This window comes from Colletotrichum acutatum (assembly GCF_030867785.1).
Source record: "Colletotrichum acutatum strain CBS 112980 chromosome Unknown BDZ83scaffold_64, whole genome shotgun sequence".
In the NCBI taxonomy this organism is placed as follows: Eukaryota; Fungi; Ascomycota; class Sordariomycetes; order Glomerellales; family Glomerellaceae; genus Colletotrichum; species Colletotrichum acutatum.
Genome location: NW_026849058.1, coordinates 34,410 through 56,035, shown reverse-complemented (window position 1 = coordinate 56,035; position 21,626 = coordinate 34,410). Strand labels below are relative to the sequence as shown.

Genomic DNA, 21,626 nt, shown 5'->3' with positions numbered 1-21,626 from the left:
CCGTCTTTGCTTCTTATATATAAATAAAATAAAACGTAGACTTTATAGATTTATAGATAAGTCCGCTTAAACTATAACTAAAGGGGTCGTTACCTTTAACTTCGAGATTAGTAGTTATATAAAAAAGGTATATACGTATATTATTAAAAGCCTAGACGTAGACGTGTTTTTTAAAAAACCTTAAATAGAACGGAATTGCATTATATATAATATAGCTAAATAGCGGATCTAATATAAAAAGGGCGGAGTAAAAGTATACCTTAGCGGACAAAAAAAAAGCGCTATAATATAAAAGATTTGCGAGGTACGAAGCCTAGGAGCCCCCTCTTTCGCCGCCTTATATTATAAAGTCGTTATAAAAAAAAAGCGCCGGCCGAGCGAGTACGCCGCGGGGATCTAAATAATTAACCTCGCTAATATTAATAAGGCCCTAAAGCTAAAGAGCGAGACCGACTATTTCTTTTAACTATTATAATAAATAAAAGAGGAATACGGCGACCTCTTCGAGCTATTTAAAGTATACCCCCTTCTACTAGCTCGGCTAGGAATCGACTTTATAATTAACCTCGAGTAGTAGTTTAATAAATAAGAAACGCCCCTCCCCTAGGGCCCCCTCTATTCTATATCCCGCGAGGAGCTATTAGTACTATATAATACCTTTAAAGACCTATTTAATAAGGGCTTTATTTAAGTTAGTAGCTCCTCTATTAGAGCCCCTGTTCTCTTTATTAAAAAACTAGGGGGCGGCCTACGCTTTTATTACGATTATAGAGTATTAAACGTAATTACGTAGAAGGACTATTACCCCTTACCGTTAATTAATAAAACCTTTTAAAGAGTTAGTTTAGTAAAGTAGTTTATAAAGCTAGATATCGTAGCGGCCTTTTATAAAATTAGGGTAGTTAAAGGGTATTAAAAAAAGACCGCTTTTTAAACGTAATACGGCTTTTTTAAATAGATAGTTTATTTATTCGGCCTAACCGGGGCGCTCGCTATATTCTAGAGGTATATAAACTAGACCCTAAGGGAATTCTTTAATAACTTCGCTTTTACGTATATAGACGATATATTAATATACTTAAATAGATTAAAAGCGGACTATAAAAAAAAAGTATAGCGGATATTACGTACCTTTATAGTAGCGGGCCTTAATCTCGACTTAATTAAAAGCGAGTTCTCTATTTAAACTATAAAATACGTTAAATTTATTTTTAAAACGGGATAAGGGATCGCGTATAACTTAGAAAAAGTACGTATTATTTATAAATAGCTCGCGTTTAAAATAGTAAAAGGGGTTAAAAGCTTTTTTGGCTTTACTAACTATTACTGCGTATTTATATATAACTACTCCGCTATTATTAAACCCCTTAACGCCCTAACTAAAAAAAAGGCGCCGTTTAAATAGATAGCCGAGCAAAACGCCGCTTTCGAGACGCTTAAAGAGCGTTTTATATCTATACCTTTATTTTAAAGCTTTAACCCTAACCTAGTAATAGTTATCGAAACCGATTATTCTAGATTTACATTTAAAAGCTCCCTTATATAAAAGGATTTATTAAATATACGCCGACTAGTTACTTTTTATTTATAAAAGCTCACGCTTACCTAGTATAACTACTTAATCTATAATAAAGAGCTCTTTATTATAATATCCTATTTAAATGTATAGGACGTAGAGCTGCGGAGCTTTTACGGATTTAAAGTTATTATAGACTATAAAGGGTTAAAGTATTTTATATAAAAATAGAAGCTAACCGAGCGCTAGAGCCGTTAAATAAAATAACTTTTATAATATTATTTTAAAATTAAGTACTACTTAGGCCGTTTATTAGCCGCCCTAAACGCGCTCTCTAAGCGTAAATAAAATACCTTAACTAGCTAGGATAATAAGAAAAAGAGGGGAAAAATTATTTAAATAATTCTTAACTCTACTTAGCTAGCGACCGGCGTAGTCCGCCGAACTAAAACTATAAAAGTACCCGAGCTATTTAAAACCGATATTTTTATAAATAATATAGAGCTTTAATAATAATAGAACGAGATAAAAATAAAGGATAAATAATACTTTAAAGTATACGAAATAGTATTAAGTAGAGCTAGGGCGCTCCCCCCTAAGTTAGGCCTTAAACTATAAATTATAGAATATAGTATTAACGTATTTTTAAAACTAACCTAGTAAGAGAGATTATAGGTCCCTAAATATAAAGACCCGGATTATAACGATAACGCGTTCTAAATAGAGATAATTTAGCGCTACTACGGATTTTTAGTAACGAACTACCCCGGTAAAAACGCTACTATAGCTATCCTATCTAAGTAGTTTTATTAGCTAGGCTAGTCTAGCGTAATAAAGAGGTTTATTTAAAATTATAATACTTATAGAGAGAATACTATATAGTAATAAGCTAAACGCGGCCTTTTATAGCCTCTTATAATACCGGAATAGATAAAAAGCGACCTAGTAATAGACTTTATTACCGACCTCCCCCTATTATTAAAGAGCGGCGCCCGGTTCCTATAAGTAATAGTTAACTACTTTGTAAAGTCCGTTATTTTTAAACCGATAGTATTTATAGAGGTAGAGGCCTGCGCAGACCGTTTTATTAACTACTACTTCTAATTCTATAAAATACCTCGGTCTATTATAAATAATCGCGGTAATAATTAGATTAATAAATTTTAGTACCGATTCTATATAAAAATAAGGATAGAGTAGTGCCTAAATACCGCTTTTTATCTATAAACCGATAGGTTAACTAAACGATTTAATTAAAAGATCGAAGTAATTTTATAATATATAATCGTATATACCTAAAATAACTAAGAGGACTAGCTATTAATTATTTAACTAAGCTTTAATAACTAAATAGCTTTAATAATAGAGCTTTTATTTTTTTTTATAAAGTACGGGTATAACGTCGAGCCCCTAAAGATTTGAAAAAGTATATTAAAAGCGGTAAACGAGTAAGAAGTAAAAGCCAATTTTATAATATAAAAACTTATAAAAATAACGAAGTTCGCTTAGGCTACTATAGCCGCTTTATAAAAACGGATAGAGCGCTTAGTTAACGGACAAAAAGCGCCGGTAGAGCGCTTCGAAATTAATAATAAAGTATAGCTATATATAGGTAATTATAGGTCCCCTAGATTTAATAAAAAGTTAGATTAGCTATATTATAAATACGAAGTAGTCGAGGTTACGAAACCTACCGTTATACGGCTTAACGTATTTAATAATATTTACTCTTATTTCTATATTAATATATTATAGCGTATAGTAAACGACCTTTTATTAAGCTAATAGTAGATAGATAAAAAGCCCCCTTTAATTAAAGAAAACGATAGGGATTATTAATTAATTAAAGAAGTGTTTATAGTATAGTAGAAGCGTATAAGCTGCGGATAGTAAAAGGAAGTCCTCGTTAAGTAGGAGGGCTATTAAGAGTTAATATAGGAACCCCTATCTTTACTTTACTTAACGGATATTCTAAAAGAGTTCGAATTATATTATAGGCCTGCTAAAAAGTTTAATAGCGACCTAAGCTACTAAAATAGAATTAAAAAGCGCTAAAAACCTATAATAATTATATAAATTATAATAGCGGAAAGAAAACGGGTATTAAATAGGAGGTAAAAAAATAACTAAGTTAAAGCCCGTAAACTAGAAGACTATTTAGCTCTATAAAACGTAATATAAAACTAATAATAATACCGTAAGTATAAAAAAGGGCTACTTAAAGTTTAAAAACCGAGGGCCGGTTACCCTTTTTAGCCTAAATAGAGGGAAGTTAATAACGAGCCGCGGCTTAAAAACGAATTAGTTATAGAAAAAGAGAGTATAAAAAAAGTATTTATAGTAGTGTAAAAGGAGGTAAAGGCTTAGTAGTACTTATTAATAGCGCAGGCCTCTTTTATAATAAAAAAGGCTGCGCCCTTAGTAATAAGGGTAGTAGTAAAGGCGGCGGCGGGGGTTATGCAGGAGGTGGGCGTTTTAATAATAAGGGAAATAGTTGCGGCGCGGGCGTTATAGCGGGCGCAGGCCTCTTTATTCTCGGCTTTAATCTAAGTAGTAGTAGCGATATGTAAACAGCTAAAAGTACCTATAAAGTCCTTATATTAATAATAAAAAAAGAACGGTTAGCGATATATAAATAATAAATATTAAGCGGACGTATAACGGCCTCGAAAGTAAGGTCGTTTATAATAAAAGTTAATAGCTAGTAATACTCCTCGATTATTTAAAAGAACTCTACTTAAATAGCCTTAATAGCGTCGTTAAGTTAAAAATAATAGGTTAATAATTATAAAGTAAATAAAGAATAATAATAGTAAATATACGGGGTCGTAGCGATAATTAACTTTACTATTAGCGTAAGTAGTATAGCGAGTAATACCTCTAGCTTTATAATAAATTAATAACTTATAAATAAGTAAATAATAGTAGCTTAGTATATAAAAATAGTTATAGTAGCTAACGCTAACTAAGGTATTATTATTTTTAACTAGCGCTTATATATAAAGGAAGTAGGGGACCTCGCGCAGGGCGCTTAGTATAGGAGCCTTTTTAAGCTTATATTCCTTCTTTTTCTCTTCCTCTTTTTTCTTTCCTTTACCCTTTTTATTAAGCGTCGGCTAAATATAAAGTTAGCGGACCTCGTAAATAGAGAATAGATACGCTATATAAGTTTAATATACTATTTAAATATTTAACTCGTCCTTAAAAAAGTAGACGGATAATAGCTCGGAGTTAAAGCTAAACTTTAATTCCTTACTATTTATATTACTTTTATTATTAAATAGGGCAACGGGCTCGGCGGGCGCGGTAGTAGTAACGGGCTAGTTAATAGGGACGAACTATTAAAATATTAATAATAAATAGAAAGCTAAAAAGCTACGGAGTAATAGTATATAAAAAATATAGCGGTAGTAATATATAAAATATTTATTTAACTATTTCTTAAATTAAAAAAGGGTTTTTAAACGCGCGTAGGTGCGCGAATATAAAGAAGAGATTATATATATAAAAAACGATAGCGGGAACGGCGGGTTTATTAAAAATTAAATTTTTATAATAGATTAGCGAAATTTAAATAACGGAAGTATAGAAATAAATAGATTAAAGTATTTATGAATCGTTATATAAAGGTTAAAAAAAAGAAGCTTTTTATAAAAAGGGGGGGCCTAACGGAAATTAATAAAAGGGACTATAGGTAGCTAGCTAGCGGGTTAAAATAGGGCGGTCGACTACCTAGGGCACTTATAGTTAAAAAACGGACCGGTAACGGATTTACTCTAAAAACGAAGTAGGGGGGTACGTATTATAGGTTAGACCTAATTAATAAATCCGAGCCTTAGCCTAGATATTATTACGGCTTATTATACCGCTTCCGTAGAGGTCTTATTTAAGCGCTTTTTTTCTATAGAACCTCTATAGAACCTCCGCTTTAAAAACCTCTACTCTTTAGTTTAGATTTTATATACTGAAATCCCCCTAACGTGGACTCATGTGGGCTGGACTCTTAATACCCGGTAAAGAGAGAGTGTGCTCAATGTCGAAGGTGTTGGAGAGTATATTGGCAAATCGATGGCCAGCTAAAACAGTGACAGGTCTGAGATCCTCTACGACGTGTTTGAGGCGGCTGGGGGGAGTGTTGGGATCGAGAATGGTGTACGCCGCTCCGGATTTGAGCACGGCCAGGACTGCGATGACAAGCTCCACAGACCTCTCGGCAAGAATGGGCACGAAGGATCCCTTTTCCAGCTTGAGTCTTCTCGCGAGCAAATTGGCTTGGCTATTGAGCTCGAGAAACGTGACAGGTGTCCTGCCTTCCGACTCAACTGCGATTCTCTCAGGGAATGCAGCGGCGGTCTTTTCAAACAGATGAGGTATAGTCGTAGGCTCGGCGATGCGTGTTGACAGGGACTGCGACATGATGAACCATTGCTCATCTTCAGACGTAAGATCAGAGGCTAATAGCTTGCATTCGCCTGCAAGCTTCAACTTAGACGCGGCATTGACGATGCCAGCGACGAAATGCTGCAGGACAACCTCAACCTCTTCAAGGGGAACGTAGGACTTGCACTTGAGAGTGAGTCTCAATACTCCGCTGTCGCTGATACATAGAACGACGGGAAAATTCCGTAGCCCGGGAGCAATGCATGGCGTGTTCGTCGTTTGACTATAACTGACAGCGGTTTCGACTAAACGGAGGCTTGGGGCATGACGCTGGATCTCCTCGAGTCCTACAAAGGCATGGCGACCAGCTTGGCTGTGATAGCTGTCGAGAGTCTTGGAGGCTTCACTGATAGCCAAGCCCCCATCGCTCTCGACATGGAAACGGACAGGATATGTTTGATCAACACATCCAACGCAGTTGTTTGACCCGATGAAGCTATCGTCCCGGCGAACCGTACCGAAAGTGACATCGTCAGAGCCGGTATGAGTGCTGATCACATGTGCCCAAACGACCTCGAAGAATGTCTGACGCCAAGAGCACAGGCCGTGGTGAGCTTCAAGATCATTGAGTTGCGCTAAATCTGGCCCACTGATAACAGCGCTGACACCATGTCTACCTCTGGTGGTAGTTTGAGTGTATTCATCAGCGTGAATACTGAATATGGACCGGGGAACAAGGCCGGCCAGGGTTTCAGTCCAAAAAGCCTTGGAGGTTCCAATATTTTGTCTTTGTTGGTCGAGATATCGTATATATGTGGCAAATCCTGCAGTCTCGAGGCTGGGTAGCCCATGGACTTGAAGAGCGTAGTCGAGCTTGATCATGTGCAAAGACGTTGTATCGATCAGAGCACGATGAAAGTGAAGGACCAGGCTGATTCCATCCCGCCGGCGAGTGCTTTCAACAGTCACATAAGCTGGAGTCTGACTGTCTTCATCCGGACTCTTGTCAGGATGGTCCCATCGGATGCCCTCGACCCTGCGGAGAACTACGACCTGCGGTTGGCCTGAGCCGGTGTCATTTGTGATGTAGGATCTCAGGCAGATATCTGATGAAAAAGAGAGTTAAGAGTGAGCTAGTGGTCGAAAGGATGTCGAGAGATATGGGACTTACGGTGTGAGGCTAGAGAGGTCCAAGCATTGAAGATGTTCTCGAGACCAAAGGAAGATGGCTTCCCGGCAAAAAGTTCAACTTCTGCCCATTGGACATCTTCACTGAGAATTCCCTGCTGAATCTCCGTTGCAGGAAAACTGACTTCGACCTCTGAAAAGGCTAAAGAGCTTTCCTTGCCGTAGAGCTTATCGTGGATGCCGAGAGCAATGTCGTCAGGGCTAGGGAGGAAGAAATCCTCATGTTTTTCGATATGCCGGATTAACTGCATTGTAGCAGTCAAAGACTTAAGGGAGCGAAAGGTCCAAGAGGATGGAAAGTGCAGAAAAGGAAATTGGAAATGCTGCAGTTTGGACGCAAAAGGTTGAGTGTGATTCTCTAGAATACTGTCTTTCATCATTGCGAGCATAGCATCCAGCTTATAAATAAAAACAAATGAATTCAACGCATTTGCGTTTTTGTACCAAGCCCTGGAGCGTTCCGACCAACCGCTCGTTGATGTGCCCTTCCCTGAATCTTGCTTCCGATGGCGTTTCTCCTCAGCGACAGCATGAGAGTTCCACAAGCATACGGCTCAAGTTCCTCACATCACTATCAACCCATAGGTACCCGCGCGGAAGAGATTTTGGGCTTTGCTGTCACCACCTGCAGCAGGTTTCACCCAGGCTAGCCCGAGCATCGCCACATCGTCCGACTTCCGCCTGGAGAACGGATCTCGTCAGTTTTCCAAATGATTGCGAATATAGAGACAAAAGCTACCTCAAAGATCCAGCAACTGGATGAAAAAGATCTCGAGTCACATTTTGGGCTCCTTGTGGTAAAGATATGGCGTGCTCCCTTCGACCCTCGTCCTCAACGTCGACGCCAACTTTACGACCTTGTCTCGAATCGGGCCATACGCCGACATGGATGCGTTTACGAGTCGAAATATCGGAACTAATGACCTGTCTGGAACTCCACACTACTTCTGACCAGGGTCGGGCAAATTTGTAGATGTGCCACTCTTGATCCGAGTGACCATCATCGCGTGATAGATCGAACGAAACTTTGTAAGACGCATATGGTGAGCCTCAAGCGTCTCGACAGCTTGAGATTCTACCTCGAGTCAGTCTTTGCGGAGTTTCAGCTGATTTTTTTCCGATAAGGCCTATTAAACTTCCGTGTCCTTACTTGTCTGCCGTGATAGCACTTTCGTTGCTGCATCAAGAGTCACGTTCGGCGTGGAGGTGGTTGGAAAATGGCTCATTGGAACGTCGAGGAGAGGCATTCTAGGCCTCATCGCCGGTCTGGAAATGCCTTCTTCCATCCCGTTTGAATTACAAGGAAACTTCTACCGGCGATCAGATTGACAGTCAATCATCAATTAGTGATGCACAGAACGGCGGGAACACCGAGACCCGCTGGTTTCAGCCGTCCCCCTCAAGCTACGAAAGACAGTAACATGAGGAAGAACATGCGCAAATGATACTCAGATTGATCCTACGAGTCATATCCCGTCACAAAATATCCTGGTCAAGAAATCCCATTATACATGCAACTATCTTAGCATCAAGACTGGCATGCTATTCGGAGTGCCGGACGGAAGCGCGGCAGGCGTGACGCTCATGGCTCCTGAAGATTCCAACCCATGCTGTGCATGAGAGTCTGCTTTACAGCTTGTCGATCGGAGAGACGTAGTCAGTGACAAAAGGAATGATGTTACGTGACAGGGGCCGCCATATTACGAAAAATCCCGAATAGGTTGAAGAGGCAGAAAAAACATGGTCTTGTTGACAGGGTTGCTGTTCCTGAATCGATTCAGATGGAGTCTTCAACAAGAGTAAGATGTAACCCCCGCGCACACAGTGTTCTTTTAACTGTGTTCTCCGTCGCCATCTTCCTTGTTCGTTCTCCACATCAGATGAACCGGAGGCTTGAGCCGCACATTATCGAATTGCTTCAACTCAAACTCTAACAGATGACCATGTTCAACGGAGGGAATATCAAGCAGGTCATCATCTGCTCAATATATGGCGCCATTGGTGGGATGATGCAAGATGGGCAGAAAACGAGACGGTGTTGATGATACTGACAGAAGACGACGCTCTCAACAGCGTTTAAAGACCGGGTAAAGTAGTTATAAGTTTGTTCGTCACCACGTTCTACAATGATCAACTTGTCAACTAAAAACTTCTATTTTCCAACTATTCACAAGATTTCGGCATTTTCATCTGCGAACATGGCTTCCTGGGATGATCGTACTGTCACGAACGAGCACTTGCTGCCTTACGTTGACTCGAGCACAGCTCAGCCCGATATCAAGGCTGCTCTCCAAACTCTTCCGTTTGAGAGAAACGTTTTCAAGGTGCGATTGAGACCTCACAAATTTTCAAATATTGTAGTCAAACCTTTGGAATGCCTCGATGTTGACGCCAGTGAACACAGCTTCTTGCAAACAGCAATGTGTTCTTTAAACCGTTCATGAACCTCCTGTCCTCGGCCTGGAGTGAGAAGCGACAGATCCGCTCCACTGATTGGCAGCTCATCGTTCTACGCACTGCAGCCACCTTGAATGCTCCTTACGAGTGGGATGTGAACGAGCCCGTTGCTCGTATCTTCGGCTTTACCGAAGAACAATTCGCTGCTCTGCGCAAGGCCCACGAACCTTTGCCGGAGGGTCTCTTCACCACACGTCAACGCCTTCTTGGTCGTATTGTTACTACTCTCGGGCGCGAGAATAAAGTTGAGGAGGATACCATTGTCGAAGCCAAGAAGACTTTCAGTGATGAGGAGATTACGGAGATCTTCTACGTGCAGGGCATCTATAGTTTCTTGGCCAGGTTCATGAACAGTGCTCGCATTGACTTCGATGAACCGATCCCAGGTTTGGAGGATCAGTTGCGCAAATACAACGCCAAGACCATTGAGAAGGAGAAGCAGTATGTAGACTGACTCTATGGTTAAAGATTAGGGCCTGTAATTGAGATGCATGATGATACTTGGTAAAATGAATCTCAATGAGAATTGCTAGTGGGACTTCCAAGGTTGTTTTTGCTCTTGATTCGCGTGTTGGAAACGCTCTGTGTAAGTTTTGTCAAGTAAGAGTACTTCAGGCTCTAAAGATTTTCACACTATCCCAAACTGATGGAATTCTCTCACGTGGACACACATGTCCCGAGCTGAATGTATGGGTACCTGGGTGACTTTGATCAAGTTTTACTACCTTAATCTACACACCCAAGTTCAGTGTCTCGCCAAAGTATGGACAAACCCCAGTACGCGCTTCGCATCCCCTAACCCCGCTCCAGAGCCAGAAGAGACCGCAGCCTTAATGCTCTGCTCAAAATCGTTCCTTCCCTCTGCTGAGATCGGAACTTGGATTGTTTGCACCTTGGGTGTCACCAGTGCACCCTGAGCCAGGAGATCCTGGAACCAGAGTAGGAGAGACTCCAGTTGCGCGGGTGTTCGCTGACTGAGCTGCTCAGAAAGCCGAAAGTTGCGGAACTTGACCTCAGACCAGAACAAGAGGCGCTGCGAAAGACGCAAAACCGCATCCGCCCCGCCAAGAGATCCATAGTTCACATAAGTCCCTCCATGTGAGAGCAAAGACGCGAGTCGCTCTCCAGGCTCCCCGAAGACGCCATCGATGGCTAGGGCCACACGGTTGCGGCCCGCCGCGTCGGCAAGAGCAGGATGGGCATCGGCACCTCTTGCTTGGAGATCAGACTCGGTAAGGACGGCATCAACCCCGTCTTTCAGCAGGACGGACTTCAGGGACTCCAAAGCGTCCGGACTGCGGTCGCGTACAATGCTGACAGTATGGACACCTTTGATGCGAGCAAACTGAGAAACCAATCGCGCGATGGTCCCAGATCCTATGTTTTGGACAATCCAGTCGCCGGGCTTCAGCGCTCTCACATCCTCAACAAGGAGGTAGGCAGGCAAGAATGTCATGCGAAGGAGCGATGCACCGATGAGATCCTCCGTAGGTGAAAGGCGGATCACATCGGCAGAGTTGAGAATAGCCTGACTTCGCCAAGTTCCTAGACCATGGCGACGCGGGATGACGAGATCGCCGGGCCGTAGCGCTGAGGTCGGGGCCGTCGAGGACGAGGATTCGACTCCTACGACCTCAACTCGCGCGACGCCATCGTAACCCAAAACGGGCTCGCCATCGTGAATGTAAGATGGTTTCACGGGATATCGACCCGCAATGACCAACAAATCTTGTGGGTTGATCGGAGAGACGAGGAAAGACACGAGAACTTTGCCAGGGTCGACAGCCTGAGCTGCACCTTCTGCCTGGGGATAATGGAGTCGGACAGGTGTCGGCGAGTCAGCCGCTGATTGAAACTGCGTGATGATCATGATGATTGGCTCGAGTCCGAAATCTCGACAGAACAAATGGTGTAAATCAATTTGGGGTCCGAAAACAGAGAGACTTGTTTGCAATTTGGAGTCTGGTAACAACGGATCTGTCCTTGTATTATGGCCAGGTGAAAGGACAATGACATGATCTTGAAGTCTAAGTCACATGAGTTGCTTGCTCATAGTTACTTTTGACAAGCTTTTCAACCCTTACTCCGTGGGGGTCTCCCACAACACGTAAACGTTTCCAGGGCGCGATGATGCAAAGCACCCTTGACTTATACCTCATCGACAAATCTGGTCTCTAGCCCTGTCAACAGCCACACATCATCACACAGTGCAGTAGTATTAAAGTTTAGCACTGCAGTAAATCCTAGCGGTCTTCTGCGGCAAAGCCGCATCGCGGGCCCTTCTTACGACGGCCCGGACCGGGGGGAAGGCCCACTACCCGTTGCAAGAGAGATTCGCCATAGGTAGTATTCTCGATTCGCAATAATGACCCTTCCTTATTCGGCAAGCTGATTTCTAATCGCCGTGGAGTTTCTGTTTACTTGCAAAGTTTTGCTTCGATCCTGTCGATAGACAGATCATGGATGTAGTCAGCTCCGCCTGTGTTACATATACGAAGCCGCGACGAAGAGGCCTAGACGTCACAATCTGGTCTCAATCAAGTTGCCAGAAGATTTCTCTCTCAGTTCTCCCTCTTTTTATGATTCCTCTTGACTTTACCACAAAGGAACTACTTCGAAGTCTTTAGAGGCTTCTATCTGGATTCACACTCCAACATGGCTGATTTGGAAAAGAAGGAGGCCACACCGAGCCACGAAGGCGTCTTGACACCACCTTCGCCATCTTCAGATCCGTCAGACAAGGAACAAGCCGTCGGAACTCAGGTCCTCAATAAGGCTGAAGATGCTGATCCGCCACGAACTATTCACGGTGTCAAGGTATGTTGTATCGTCCTACCAGCCCCTCTCAGCCCCTATGCTTTCCCTCAAAAGTCATCGTGAAACTGACGTAAGTTATTTTTTTTTCAGTGGTTCCTCGTAATTTGCGCCCTCCTCTCCGCTTTGTTCCTCTACGCCTTAGACAATACTGTTGTCGCCAATGTCCAAGCAAAAGTTGTCCAGACATACCACCGCGTCGATCTCGTTCCATGGCTTGGTGTTTCTTTCGCATTGGCTTCAGCGGCCACGACTCTTCCCTGGTCGAAAGCATACGGAACCTTTTCAGCTAAGAAATTATATCTTGGGTCTACGACTGTGTTCATGGCCACCTCCGCGCTCTGCGGCGCCGCTCCCGACATCAACTCCTTCATTGTCGGTCGCACAATCGCGGGTGCGGGTGGTTGCGGAATGTACATGGGACTCCTCACACTGTTGTCAGTGACTACCACTAATATCGAACGTCCCAAATATCTGAGTCTTACCGGATTTATCTGGGGCATTGGTACTGTTCTCGGTCCCGTGGTTGGAGGTGCCATCAGCGAGAGCAAAGCCACTTGGCGTTGGGCTTTTTATCTGAACCTTCTGGTCGGTGCTGTCGTGGGACCAATCTACATCATCCTACTTCCAGACTTCAAACCGCAAGTTGGCGTACCTCTCACTCAACGCTTGGCGCAAATTGATTACGTTGGTACAGTTCTATCCATTGGCGCTATGCTCTGCGTTATCATGGCGATGAACTTTGGCGGAGTTCTTTGGGGTTGGAACGAGGGCGAAAGCATTGCTTTGTTTGTGGCAGCGGGTGTTTTGACTATTCTCTTCGTCTTGCAGCAAGTCTACTTCATCGGCACATCGCGAGAGAACCGTCTGTTTCCCATGCATTTCTGGAAGAGCCGAACCATGATATGCCTTTTCTTCACGATGAGTACGTTTCGCTCGTTCTTTTTGCCCAATCCCCGCGATTACTAATAGCCTACTATCAGTGCTTGCGACTTTCGGAAGCTTCATTGGCATCTTCTACCTGCCGCTGTATTATCAGTTCACCCGCGGAATCTCGGCAGTTGAGACATCCGTCCATCTCTTACCTTTCATCTTGTTTCTGGTAGCCTTCAATCTACTCAATGGGCAATTTATGGGACGTACTGGATACTACTACCCATGGTACATCGCCGGTTCAGCTCTCGAACTTATCGGCGGCGTTCTTCTCTGTGAGTCATGACTCTATTTTTTCAACGCACGTCTATTGACCTTTGCAATCAGACATCGTCGATGAACACACCTCGAATGCTAAGATTTATGGATACACCATCATCCTAGGCACAGGCGTCGGCTGTTTCTGCCAAGCCGGGTTCGCCGTTGCCCAGATGAAGGTTCAACCGAACGAGATCCCTTACAGTGTTGGGTTCATGACTGTTGGTCAAATGATCGGCATCGTCCTCGGCACTGGTATGTCAGGAGCACTTTTTGTCAACTATGGCCAACGTGCACTGGCGCAAGTGTTCCCTCATGTCTCTGCCGACGTGATCTCCGATGCCCTCGCGGGCGTGGGTAGCGGCTTGATCGACTCGGCCTCACCCGAGGTGAGAGTTGAGGCAATCCATGGTATCACTCGAGCAATTCAACTGGCTTATGTGCCAATCATTGCTGCTGGAGCAATTTGCTTGGTGTGCAGTATTTTCATGCGCAGGGAAAAGGTCTTCTGATTTATTCGCCTATATGTTTGAGGTCTACGCCGTCACGCATATGACCATGAAGACTTTAGACGTTAAGTACTGCGAAGATAGACGATAAACCCCATGGAGGAGTTTGACATGCCACACAGTATCTTCTCTAGTTCTGAGAAGAAATCATCATTCACGTTGGCAATTCTAGTGCGCTGAAGCAGCAAACTCTAAATTGATGCTTGATTCATGACGCCTGATGCTGGCCATAAAATACTGCCTTCTTCTGCAGAAGAACAGCGATGACTGAGTTGAACAACTAGAGCTACTACTGAAGGGTAACTGTTCCGGAGGTGGAGTCCTCCATGAAGATGCCGCCAAAGATGACTGCCTCCTTGATGCCAGTGGGCTGAGTTGCAGTTCCAACGGGGTTCTTCTGCAGAGAGAAGTGGTATTCACCAAGACCGGCAAGATCTGCAACCTGTTAGCCTGGCAGTCTCTCCATAATTGGGTAGGGTACCACTTACCATTGGCGACAGGCTCAGTGGCCTGCTTCAAAGGCTCATTGGCGGTGCTGTGGAACACTTGGACGGTGCTATGAAACACGATTAGTTAAATGGACATTTACTAAAGAGTCTATCGTGAAGAAGCACATACTTGGCATTGAAGTCCATCTTGATCGCAAAGTTCTCAAACTGACCCTCGCCGAACGGAGTCGAGAAGATCTTGGCAGCTGGAGTGGTCTTGGAGTTACCAAAGACCGCGATCTCGTTGCCGTTGTCGGCTCCAGTGCGGACATCAATCTGGTGGAAGGAAAAATCCTTGGACTCGAGGTTGAAAACCTGGTAGTCGTGCGTGACATTGAGGGGCTTGGTAGCGTCGCGCTGGATAGAGAAGTGCATCGTTCGAACACCAGTGACGGCTACATCATTGAGCTGAGATCTGATGCTGGGAAGCAGATCGGCACGACGAATGTTTGCCTGAGCTTCACCACCCTTGGGGACGAAGACAGACTTGTCATCAATGTTGATGGCAAAGGCCTTGGTGTTGGTTGCTTTGTCGAACTAGTAGTTGTAAGAAACAATCAAGAATTTCTAGTTAAGTGAAGTTGATACGTACGAGTGAGGCCTGGCCTTCGGGGAAAGTGATGATGTCGCTAAAAACAAGACCTGACCCATACTTAGCTTTGATCCGAGCACAATTAGGTAGCATCAAGAGATAACTTACCATCACCCTTGACTACAGCACTCTTGAACACACTCTCAAGAACATTGAAGTTCTCGGGTGTCGCGTCTGCCTTGATACGCCCATCAGGTAAGACAAGAGCTGAAGTATTCCCGGCCTTTGCACCAGCACCACCAGCAGCGACGCCGCCCGCAGCGGCTCCACCAGCGGCAGCACCGCCGGCATTAGCAGTTCCATTCTTGGCCGCCCCTCCGGCAGCACCGTTGTTTCCATTCTTTTTGCCATTCTGCTTGCCCTTGGCAGCGTTGGCACCGTTATTGTTGTTGTTTGCTCCATTGCCTCTGGGCGCTAGAACAGCACCACCAATGGCAGGAACGGGGTTGGCAGCCACAGAGACGGCTAAGAGACCAACGAGGGTAAGGAAAGAGGGCTTCATTGTGATTTACGTTTAGGTCTCGAGACACTCTAGAGAACGTGAGGGTCAAGTTTTTTTGGCGTTTACAAACGAATGGATGCAGAGAAAAGCAATGGCCGGCACTGCGCGAAAAGAAAGTGAGTAGCAAAAGAAGAATCGAAAAAGAGAGCTGAACCCGAGATGTTGAAGAGAAAGTGGTGATTAGTATTCCTGTGTCTACAAGATTGAAGGCCTTTCTCATGATGATATATGCTATCAGAATGAGCTGCCAGAGACCATCGCCATCGTTCCCATGCCATCCGAAGATAGAGTTTAAGACTTCAGACTGCATCTGTCCGCAGACTTGCGACGAATTTTCCCCTTCTCTAACTCGGAGGTTTTGGCATGATTCTGCGGCATAGTCTGATGTTTTGGGTGTAAAAGTCAAAATCCAGAGCTGCATTGTGACAATGCTGACACTTGCCTAGGTCCGCGAGATGGTGTGCTGGGGGAAAAAAAAGGAGTTCGGCTAAGAGGGCTCCAAAGAAAGTCTAATCGGGCACGCCACTGCTGGAGGAACCCCGGGCAGTATTTAGTCGGAGACTTTACGATTCGGCGCTTGTCAAACAGGGGTGTGGCTTGTCAGGGGTCGAGGAGACGATGTACTCGAGTCAATTCAGGGAGTTTTGGCCAAGAAGTTCGAGTTTCGTTACAAGATGTTCGCCGTCTTAGGAGGTACGGGGTCATGGTTCCATGGAGTCGGATTCGGGATCTTCGGACGATGAGTCTAAATCTTCTCTCCGCCCTACACATATTAACAACCTGTCGTTGATATTACTTGCTCATATGTTGCCTCCCACCCAGGCCGCCGGGCATTCCGAGCACTCCACCATGCATGCTGCCCATAGAATTACGCGTGAGTTCTGCCACAGTTTTGCTTTATGCATGTTTGGGCAGGGCCAGGCCATGCAAGATGACTTGAATCATCAATTATTCTGGGAACGGGTGATGCTCTCCGTATGAGAACGCCCGTCCAGCAGTCAACGCGGAGAACTGCGCGATGTAAATTTTCCAAGACACAGGGCAACTCTACTAAAATCCAAGTTCGCGGAGTGCCGTCCGGGGACCAAAGGTTAGTTCCATCAGGTTCCGTCCGATCTGAAGTCCGTCTTTATCAATACGTTGATTGACATACAGGCCCAAGAGATCTGTACTGGCTGATCTTATGACCTGAAGTCTCGAGTTGCGATGAAACTGTTGCCCCCTGGGTATTTTTCCCCAGGGCTTGCATGTAATCATCAGTTCAGGCATTGTAGCACGTCACTGCGCTGGTCACAACGTGCCATTCAGATATCGCTGAGATGAAACAGGCCGATTCTCATCGCCGGTCATCGGCGTCCGTGATAGTTGAGCCATAACTGCCTCAGCTTCACTCCCCAGTATACCGACTCGGGGGAACACGAGCGACTATAAAGTTCCTGAGGTGACACATTTATGTGTTGTAGACAGTGTGACCGCCAGCCGGCAAGGGTAATCATAACTGTCAGGTAACCATGCATGTTGGGAGTGAAGTCATTGTCCCAATCTCCAGCACTTCTTTGGTTTGAGTGATGTACTAAGCTCCCTATGAATTTTTGTTCAATACATGCACAAGAGTATATGTAGTTCGAACAGTATCTGAGATTCAAATGCATAATCAGCCTTGCCGTTTAGATCTGTCTGTAGGTGCAGGAAGCCATCTCAATCACGGGTGTCTTCCGGCAGTAGAATGCTTCTCCGTCTCAAGGCAATAGAGCCTGCATATAAGCGGATGATCAGTGTTGCATACCTTATGCTCGGACAGTATTCATTCTCAATTGGAAAAAGAAGCATTTAGCGATATTTAATGAACACAAATAAGCTTCAATTGAGGTAGTTCAATTTTTTTCTTAACTAAGGGTATTGTGGGACGCTTATCATCTACTAGTAAGTGATCTATACGAAACCTCATTATTCAAAGGCCATCAGGTGAGCCTGAAAGCCAAGATTACTGTCCGCCAAACTAGTGCCGTGCACCTGTTTATTTGACCAGACTCAACGTGAGCGTGGAACGGGAGTGGATAAGGTGTTCCCCGTGTCTCCATAACCCCAACTGATTAGCATTTCCACCGAAACCTTACCGCTCTACACCGAGCTCGGTGTACCCCGCACGGAAACTAATCCCGATTACTCAAGCGAGCCGAGGCAAATGGATGTAACACAGCATGTTTACCCCGGATATCCCCCAACCTCGCTAGTCTCTCGCATTCTCCATGGACTCTTTTTATACAACTCATCAGATTCAACCCTCAAAGACTCAATTGATACAAGTTGGCACCTAATCACACCTATCGCGCGTGACACACATCGGCTACAACTCAAGAACTCCAAACCCTCTCTTCTCAACATTGAACCCCGGTGAAACATCCTCACTCCCCCTTAAGCATCGACTCCGCCTCCGCCTCAACCACCTTCATCCACGAGCTTGACGAAGTCCCTTGTACGGGCAACATCACACGATTCCCACCTCCACAATGTCACACACGCCCAACTTCGCCAGCCCTCCTCCCGACGTCGGCCCGGACGCCGCCGTCTCCTTCCCCCGTAAGCATATCATGTTAATCACCCTCAACCGGCCCCGCCACCTGAACTCAATCTACTCGGAACTTCACTACTCCCTCGCTCGGCTTTACGAGTGGTACGACACGGAGCCAACCCTCCGCTGTGCCGTTCTAACCGGCACAGGCCGCGCCTTCTGCGCCGGCGCGGACCTAAAAGAGTGGAACGTCCGCAACACCACAGGCAAATCCAATAACCCGTCATCTGTCAGCGCAGACCCGGCCCCACAGGCTCCGGTGGTGACGGCCGATCACCCAGATGCCAAGCCAGGTGAAAAGTGGCCTTCCACCGCTGGCTTTGGCGGACTGTCGAATCGCGGTGGGAAGAAGCCTGTCATTGCTGCTGTCAATGGTCTGTGTCTAGGCGGCGGGATGGAGATGATCATCAATGCGGACTTAGTGTATGCGTCTACCAAGGCCAAGTTTGGGCTTCCTGAGGTGACTATCGGCGTCATCGCCATTGCCGGCGCTCTTCCGCGTCTCATCAAGTCGGTGGGACGCCAGCGCGCGACGGAGATGGCGCTGATTGGGAGAACGGATTACACTGCCGAGGAAATGGTATCTTGGGGACTCGTGAACAAGGCCGTGCAGCCCGACGACTTGATGGAGACTGCGCTGGGTGCCGCGGAGGCCATTGCGAGAAACTCGCCGGATTCAATCATCGTCTCGAGAGAGGGCCTGAAGACTGGATGGGAGCCGATGGGTCCGATAGAGGCGACGGGTTTCATTGACCAGACGATTTATCGCAAGATGGAGGCGGGAGAAAACATGACTGAAGGCGTCAAGAGCTTCGTCGAGAAGAGGAAGCCGGTGTACAAGGATAGTAAGCTCTAAGGCCAGCTGGGTAGCTTGGTCAATCTGAGGAGTTGTATTATTTCACTCTTGTCATCTGCACAATGAGACATCTCTTTTACTGCTATGCGGTGCGCAGACCGCTGGATATCATGAATCTCCTCCAAAACAAATTGCATACCCCTTCTCAGCCCGGTGGGTATGGGCTCATCCGATCATCACACTTTACCCCCTTCCCTACGGTGGTCATCGAACTAGTGAGTAAACTCCTCCTTGTTCTCCACACGGAGAACATCTCCAGAGCCAGACTCGGAATCTTTCTCGTTGAGAGCGTGTGACGCTTCGCCAGGCGTGCCCATACTCGACTTCCAGTACAATTGCACCTTGCCGCCCGTGAAAAGTCTGTCGATCTGCTCCAAGCTGAGGTTCTGCGTCTCAGGGTAGAAGAAGTAGATGAGAGGGATGAAGAAGGCGTTGAAGATGCAGAAGTAGACATAGGTTCTCCACCCAATGCTCTTGATACTGACGGGCGTGATCTCGACGACGAGGAAGGTGAAGATCCAGTTCGAAGCGGTCGCGAGGGCGGCGGCGCGGGTGCGGATAGCAAGGGGCGCGTACTCGGCGGGCAACAGCCAGGGAATGGCAAGCAGACCGACGGCGAAGAAGAAGTTGAAGAGGAAGAGCATGACAATGGCGACGATTCCGGCGGGGACGCTACCGTTGGAGACGGTGCCGGCGAGGATGGCCATGCATGCGCATTGCCCGCCGGCGGCGAACAACATGAGCTTTCTGCGGCCGAGGCGGTCGATGATCCAGATCGGAATGAGGGAGGAGAAGAAGTAGGCGACGCCGTTGAAACCTGCGAGCAGGAGGGAGAGGTTGTGTGACATGCCAACGGACTCCTGGAAGATAACTGGGGCGTACTGGGACAAGTCAGCACAATGAACCAGACGAAAGTGGGCAACTCATCTGCCCAAACTCTAGGATGGGCAGCAGAAAAAGCTTACGTATGTGATCAAGTTGATACCACTCAGTTGTTGCATGAACTGGCCACCGATACCCAACAAGGTCCGGTAGAGGAACTTTTGGTCGCCGTTCTTGAACATCATCTTGAAGCTACCAGTGTTGGCAGCCTCTCGCTCCTCTCTGATGGCAGCTTGAATTTCGGCCAGGTTTCGCTCCAGCTTGGGCTCGTTCTCGGTGATAGACGTAGCATCCTTCTCCACCGCCCAGAGGATATGCTTAGCCTCATCGTGGCGGTCGTGGGCGATGAGCCATCTGGGAGACTCGGGCAACACCAGGATTCCGAAGAAGGTAACCAGAGCGAACAAGATCTGCAGGGCGAGAGGGAAGCGAAACTGAGCGTCGTTGGAGACGTAGCTCATGCCGTAGTCCACCCAGTATGCGGACATGACGCCAAAGATATTGATGGCTAGTTCAATAGCAAGTCCCTTGCCGCGATTATCCGCCTTCATGAGTTCCGAGTGCCACACAGCTGCCGGGGATTAGCGTCATCCCTAACCATGATGAGGAAGTCATGAAAAGGTGACTCACGAATAGTACTAGTGTTCATGCCATTACCAAGTCCAGCAACGATACGTCCCACAATCATCTGCGGGATCCCAAAAGCAGAAGCCTGCAGCGCGGCACCGATACTCAGCACAATGCATCCCAGCATAATGCACTTGCGACGTCCGAGCCTTTCTCCGACGAGGAGGCAGAAGATGGCACCAAAGAAACATCCAATCTCGTAAATAGCCACGACGGTGCCCTGCAGCGAGGAGCTGCCGCCGCCGCCGTCGGTGGTGTCGATTTCGGGGAATGTCCGGGTGAAGGCGTAGCCGGTGAGTAGGCCGGACATGACGCCCTGGTCGTAGCCGAAGAGGAGGAAGCCGGAGCCGGCCGTGGCCGTGATGGCCCAGTTGAGAGGCCTTCCGACGAGGATGGTCATGATGAACGGGGTGTATGATTGGAGAAATGATGAGGGAAATGCGGCTATAAGGATGGAAATCACCTCACGCGATTGGGGCTGGATCGCGAGATGAGACTCAAAAGGGAAATAAAATATTGTTGAGATGACTCGAGGCCAGGGAGGTGGACAAAGAACGGACCCCTTTTGTTTTCACGATGGATGGGGAACGCGGTTCTATATGTACAGATCCAAGCATGCCACGCAAAAGAAACGAAAAGAGTCTTTGGTGTTGAAGGAGAAAAAGGGTACACTGCAGCCGCTAGCTCCAATCTCTTCTTGGCCAGTCTGTTCTTCTTCCCGTCGTTCGAAACAACGTCATTTGATTACTGCAAAACCTTGTAGAGACTCAAGTGTGTCAAGTCGGCTACATCTTCTCCCACCTTGACTATGGGAGAGGAGAGTCTCTCTCTCCCCCCACAAAGAGTACCGCAATGCGGGGACCCCAACGCGGAGGTTGATTAAGCCAAACCAAAAACAACATGCTGATGGGGTGAAGAGGACCAGGAGGGTTGTACTTGGGATACTGTCGCTGGCCTGGTTACAGTTTCTGCGGGCAGTTGGACGCGCATAGTTGGGTGAGAATGGTTGTCCAAATGACTCGCGACGGGGCAGACTTTGAGCAGAGTACCGT

The 21,626-nt window shown here is 46.1% G+C and overlaps 7 protein-coding genes across 7 annotated transcripts; 3 read left to right on the top strand and 4 right to left on the bottom strand.

The window, feature by feature from the left end:
* Nucleotides 1–5,437: 5,437 nt before the first annotated feature.
* BDZ83DRAFT_793537 (uncharacterized protein) lies at nt 5,438–7,335 on the bottom strand (the record flags this gene model as incomplete). Its single annotated transcript, XM_060515782.1, has 2 exons — nt 5,438–7,002; nt 7,068–7,335. The coding sequence occupies 2 exons, from the start codon at nt 7,333–7,335 to the stop codon at nt 5,492–5,494; spliced, it is 1,779 nt and encodes a 592-aa protein (XP_060363531.1). The 3' UTR covers nt 5,438–5,491.
* A 1,947-nt stretch (nt 7,336–9,282) lies between these two features.
* On the top strand, nt 9,283–9,995 carry BDZ83DRAFT_580691 (AhpD-like protein; the record flags this gene model as incomplete). Its single annotated transcript, XM_060505373.1, has 2 exons — nt 9,283–9,408; nt 9,489–9,995. 2 exons carry the CDS (start codon nt 9,283–9,285, stop codon nt 9,993–9,995), a joined length of 633 nt encoding a protein of 210 aa, XP_060363530.1.
* A 315-nt stretch (nt 9,996–10,310) lies between these two features.
* BDZ83DRAFT_551967 (uncharacterized protein) lies at nt 10,311–11,306 on the bottom strand (the record flags this gene model as incomplete). The annotated part of the gene is made up of 1 exon (XM_060503498.1): nt 10,311–11,306. A coding segment is annotated over one exon (996 nt), but the record flags the coding sequence as incomplete, so codon positions are not given.
* A 782-nt stretch (nt 11,307–12,088) lies between these two features.
* On the top strand, nt 12,089–14,158 carry BDZ83DRAFT_626031 (major facilitator superfamily domain-containing protein). Its single transcript, XM_060508531.1, has 4 exons — nt 12,089–12,358; nt 12,449–13,280; nt 13,339–13,563; nt 13,616–14,158. The coding sequence occupies exons 1-4, from the start codon at nt 12,197–12,199 to the stop codon at nt 14,056–14,058; spliced, it is 1,662 nt and encodes a 553-aa protein (XP_060363528.1). The 5' UTR covers nt 12,089–12,196; the 3' UTR covers nt 14,059–14,158.
* A 186-nt stretch (nt 14,159–14,344) lies between these two features.
* BDZ83DRAFT_742007 (uncharacterized protein) lies at nt 14,345–15,637 on the bottom strand (the record flags this gene model as incomplete). Its single annotated transcript, XM_060513099.1, has 5 exons — nt 14,345–14,490; nt 14,544–14,611; nt 14,674–15,080; nt 15,136–15,185; nt 15,244–15,637. The coding sequence occupies 5 exons, from the start codon at nt 15,635–15,637 to the stop codon at nt 14,345–14,347; spliced, it is 1,065 nt and encodes a 354-aa protein (XP_060363527.1).
* A 2,510-nt stretch (nt 15,638–18,147) lies between these two features.
* On the top strand, nt 18,148–19,065 carry BDZ83DRAFT_580637 (enoyl-CoA hydratase/isomerase; the record flags this gene model as incomplete). The annotated part of the gene is made up of 2 exons (XM_060505369.1): nt 18,148–18,438; nt 18,499–19,065. The coding sequence occupies 2 exons, from the start codon at nt 18,148–18,150 to the stop codon at nt 19,063–19,065; spliced, it is 858 nt and encodes a 285-aa protein (XP_060363526.1).
* Nucleotides 19,066–19,171: 106 nt separating this feature from the next.
* BDZ83DRAFT_388297 (general substrate transporter) lies at nt 19,172–21,064 on the bottom strand. Its single transcript, XM_060502763.1, has 3 exons — nt 20,578–21,064; nt 20,031–20,518; nt 19,172–19,946 (listed from the first exon to the last, which is right to left on the bottom strand). Exons 1-3 carry the CDS (start codon nt 20,972–20,974, stop codon nt 19,278–19,280), a joined length of 1,554 nt encoding a protein of 517 aa, XP_060363525.1. The 5' UTR covers nt 20,975–21,064; the 3' UTR covers nt 19,172–19,277.
* Between the last annotated feature and the right edge of the window lie 562 nt (nt 21,065–21,626).

Bases quoted from the DNA above. Each gene is read 5' to 3' on its own strand.
- BDZ83DRAFT_626031 (XM_060508531.1), top strand. From the start codon at position 12,197: ATGGCTGATTTGGAAAAGAAGGAGGCCACACCGAGCCACGAAGGCGTC. The intron at 12,359-12,448 runs GTATGTTGTATC...TTTTTTTTTCAG, and splicing joins GAACTATTCACGGTGTCAAG to TGGTTCCTCGTAATTTGCGC. The intron at 13,564-13,615 runs GTGAGTCATGAC...CTTTGCAATCAG, and splicing joins TATCGGCGGCGTTCTTCTCT to ACATCGTCGATGAACACACC.
- BDZ83DRAFT_388297 (XM_060502763.1), bottom strand. From the start codon at position 20,974: ATGACCATCCTCGTCGGAAGGCCTCTCAACTGGGCCATCACGGCCACG. The intron at 20,519-20,577 runs GTGAGTCACCTT...AATCCCCGGCAG, and splicing joins CATGAACACTAGTACTATTC to CTGTGTGGCACTCGGAACTC. The intron at 19,947-20,030 runs GTAAGCTTTTTC...GACTTGTCCCAG, and splicing joins GTATCAACTTGATCACATAC to TACGCCCCAGTTATCTTCCA.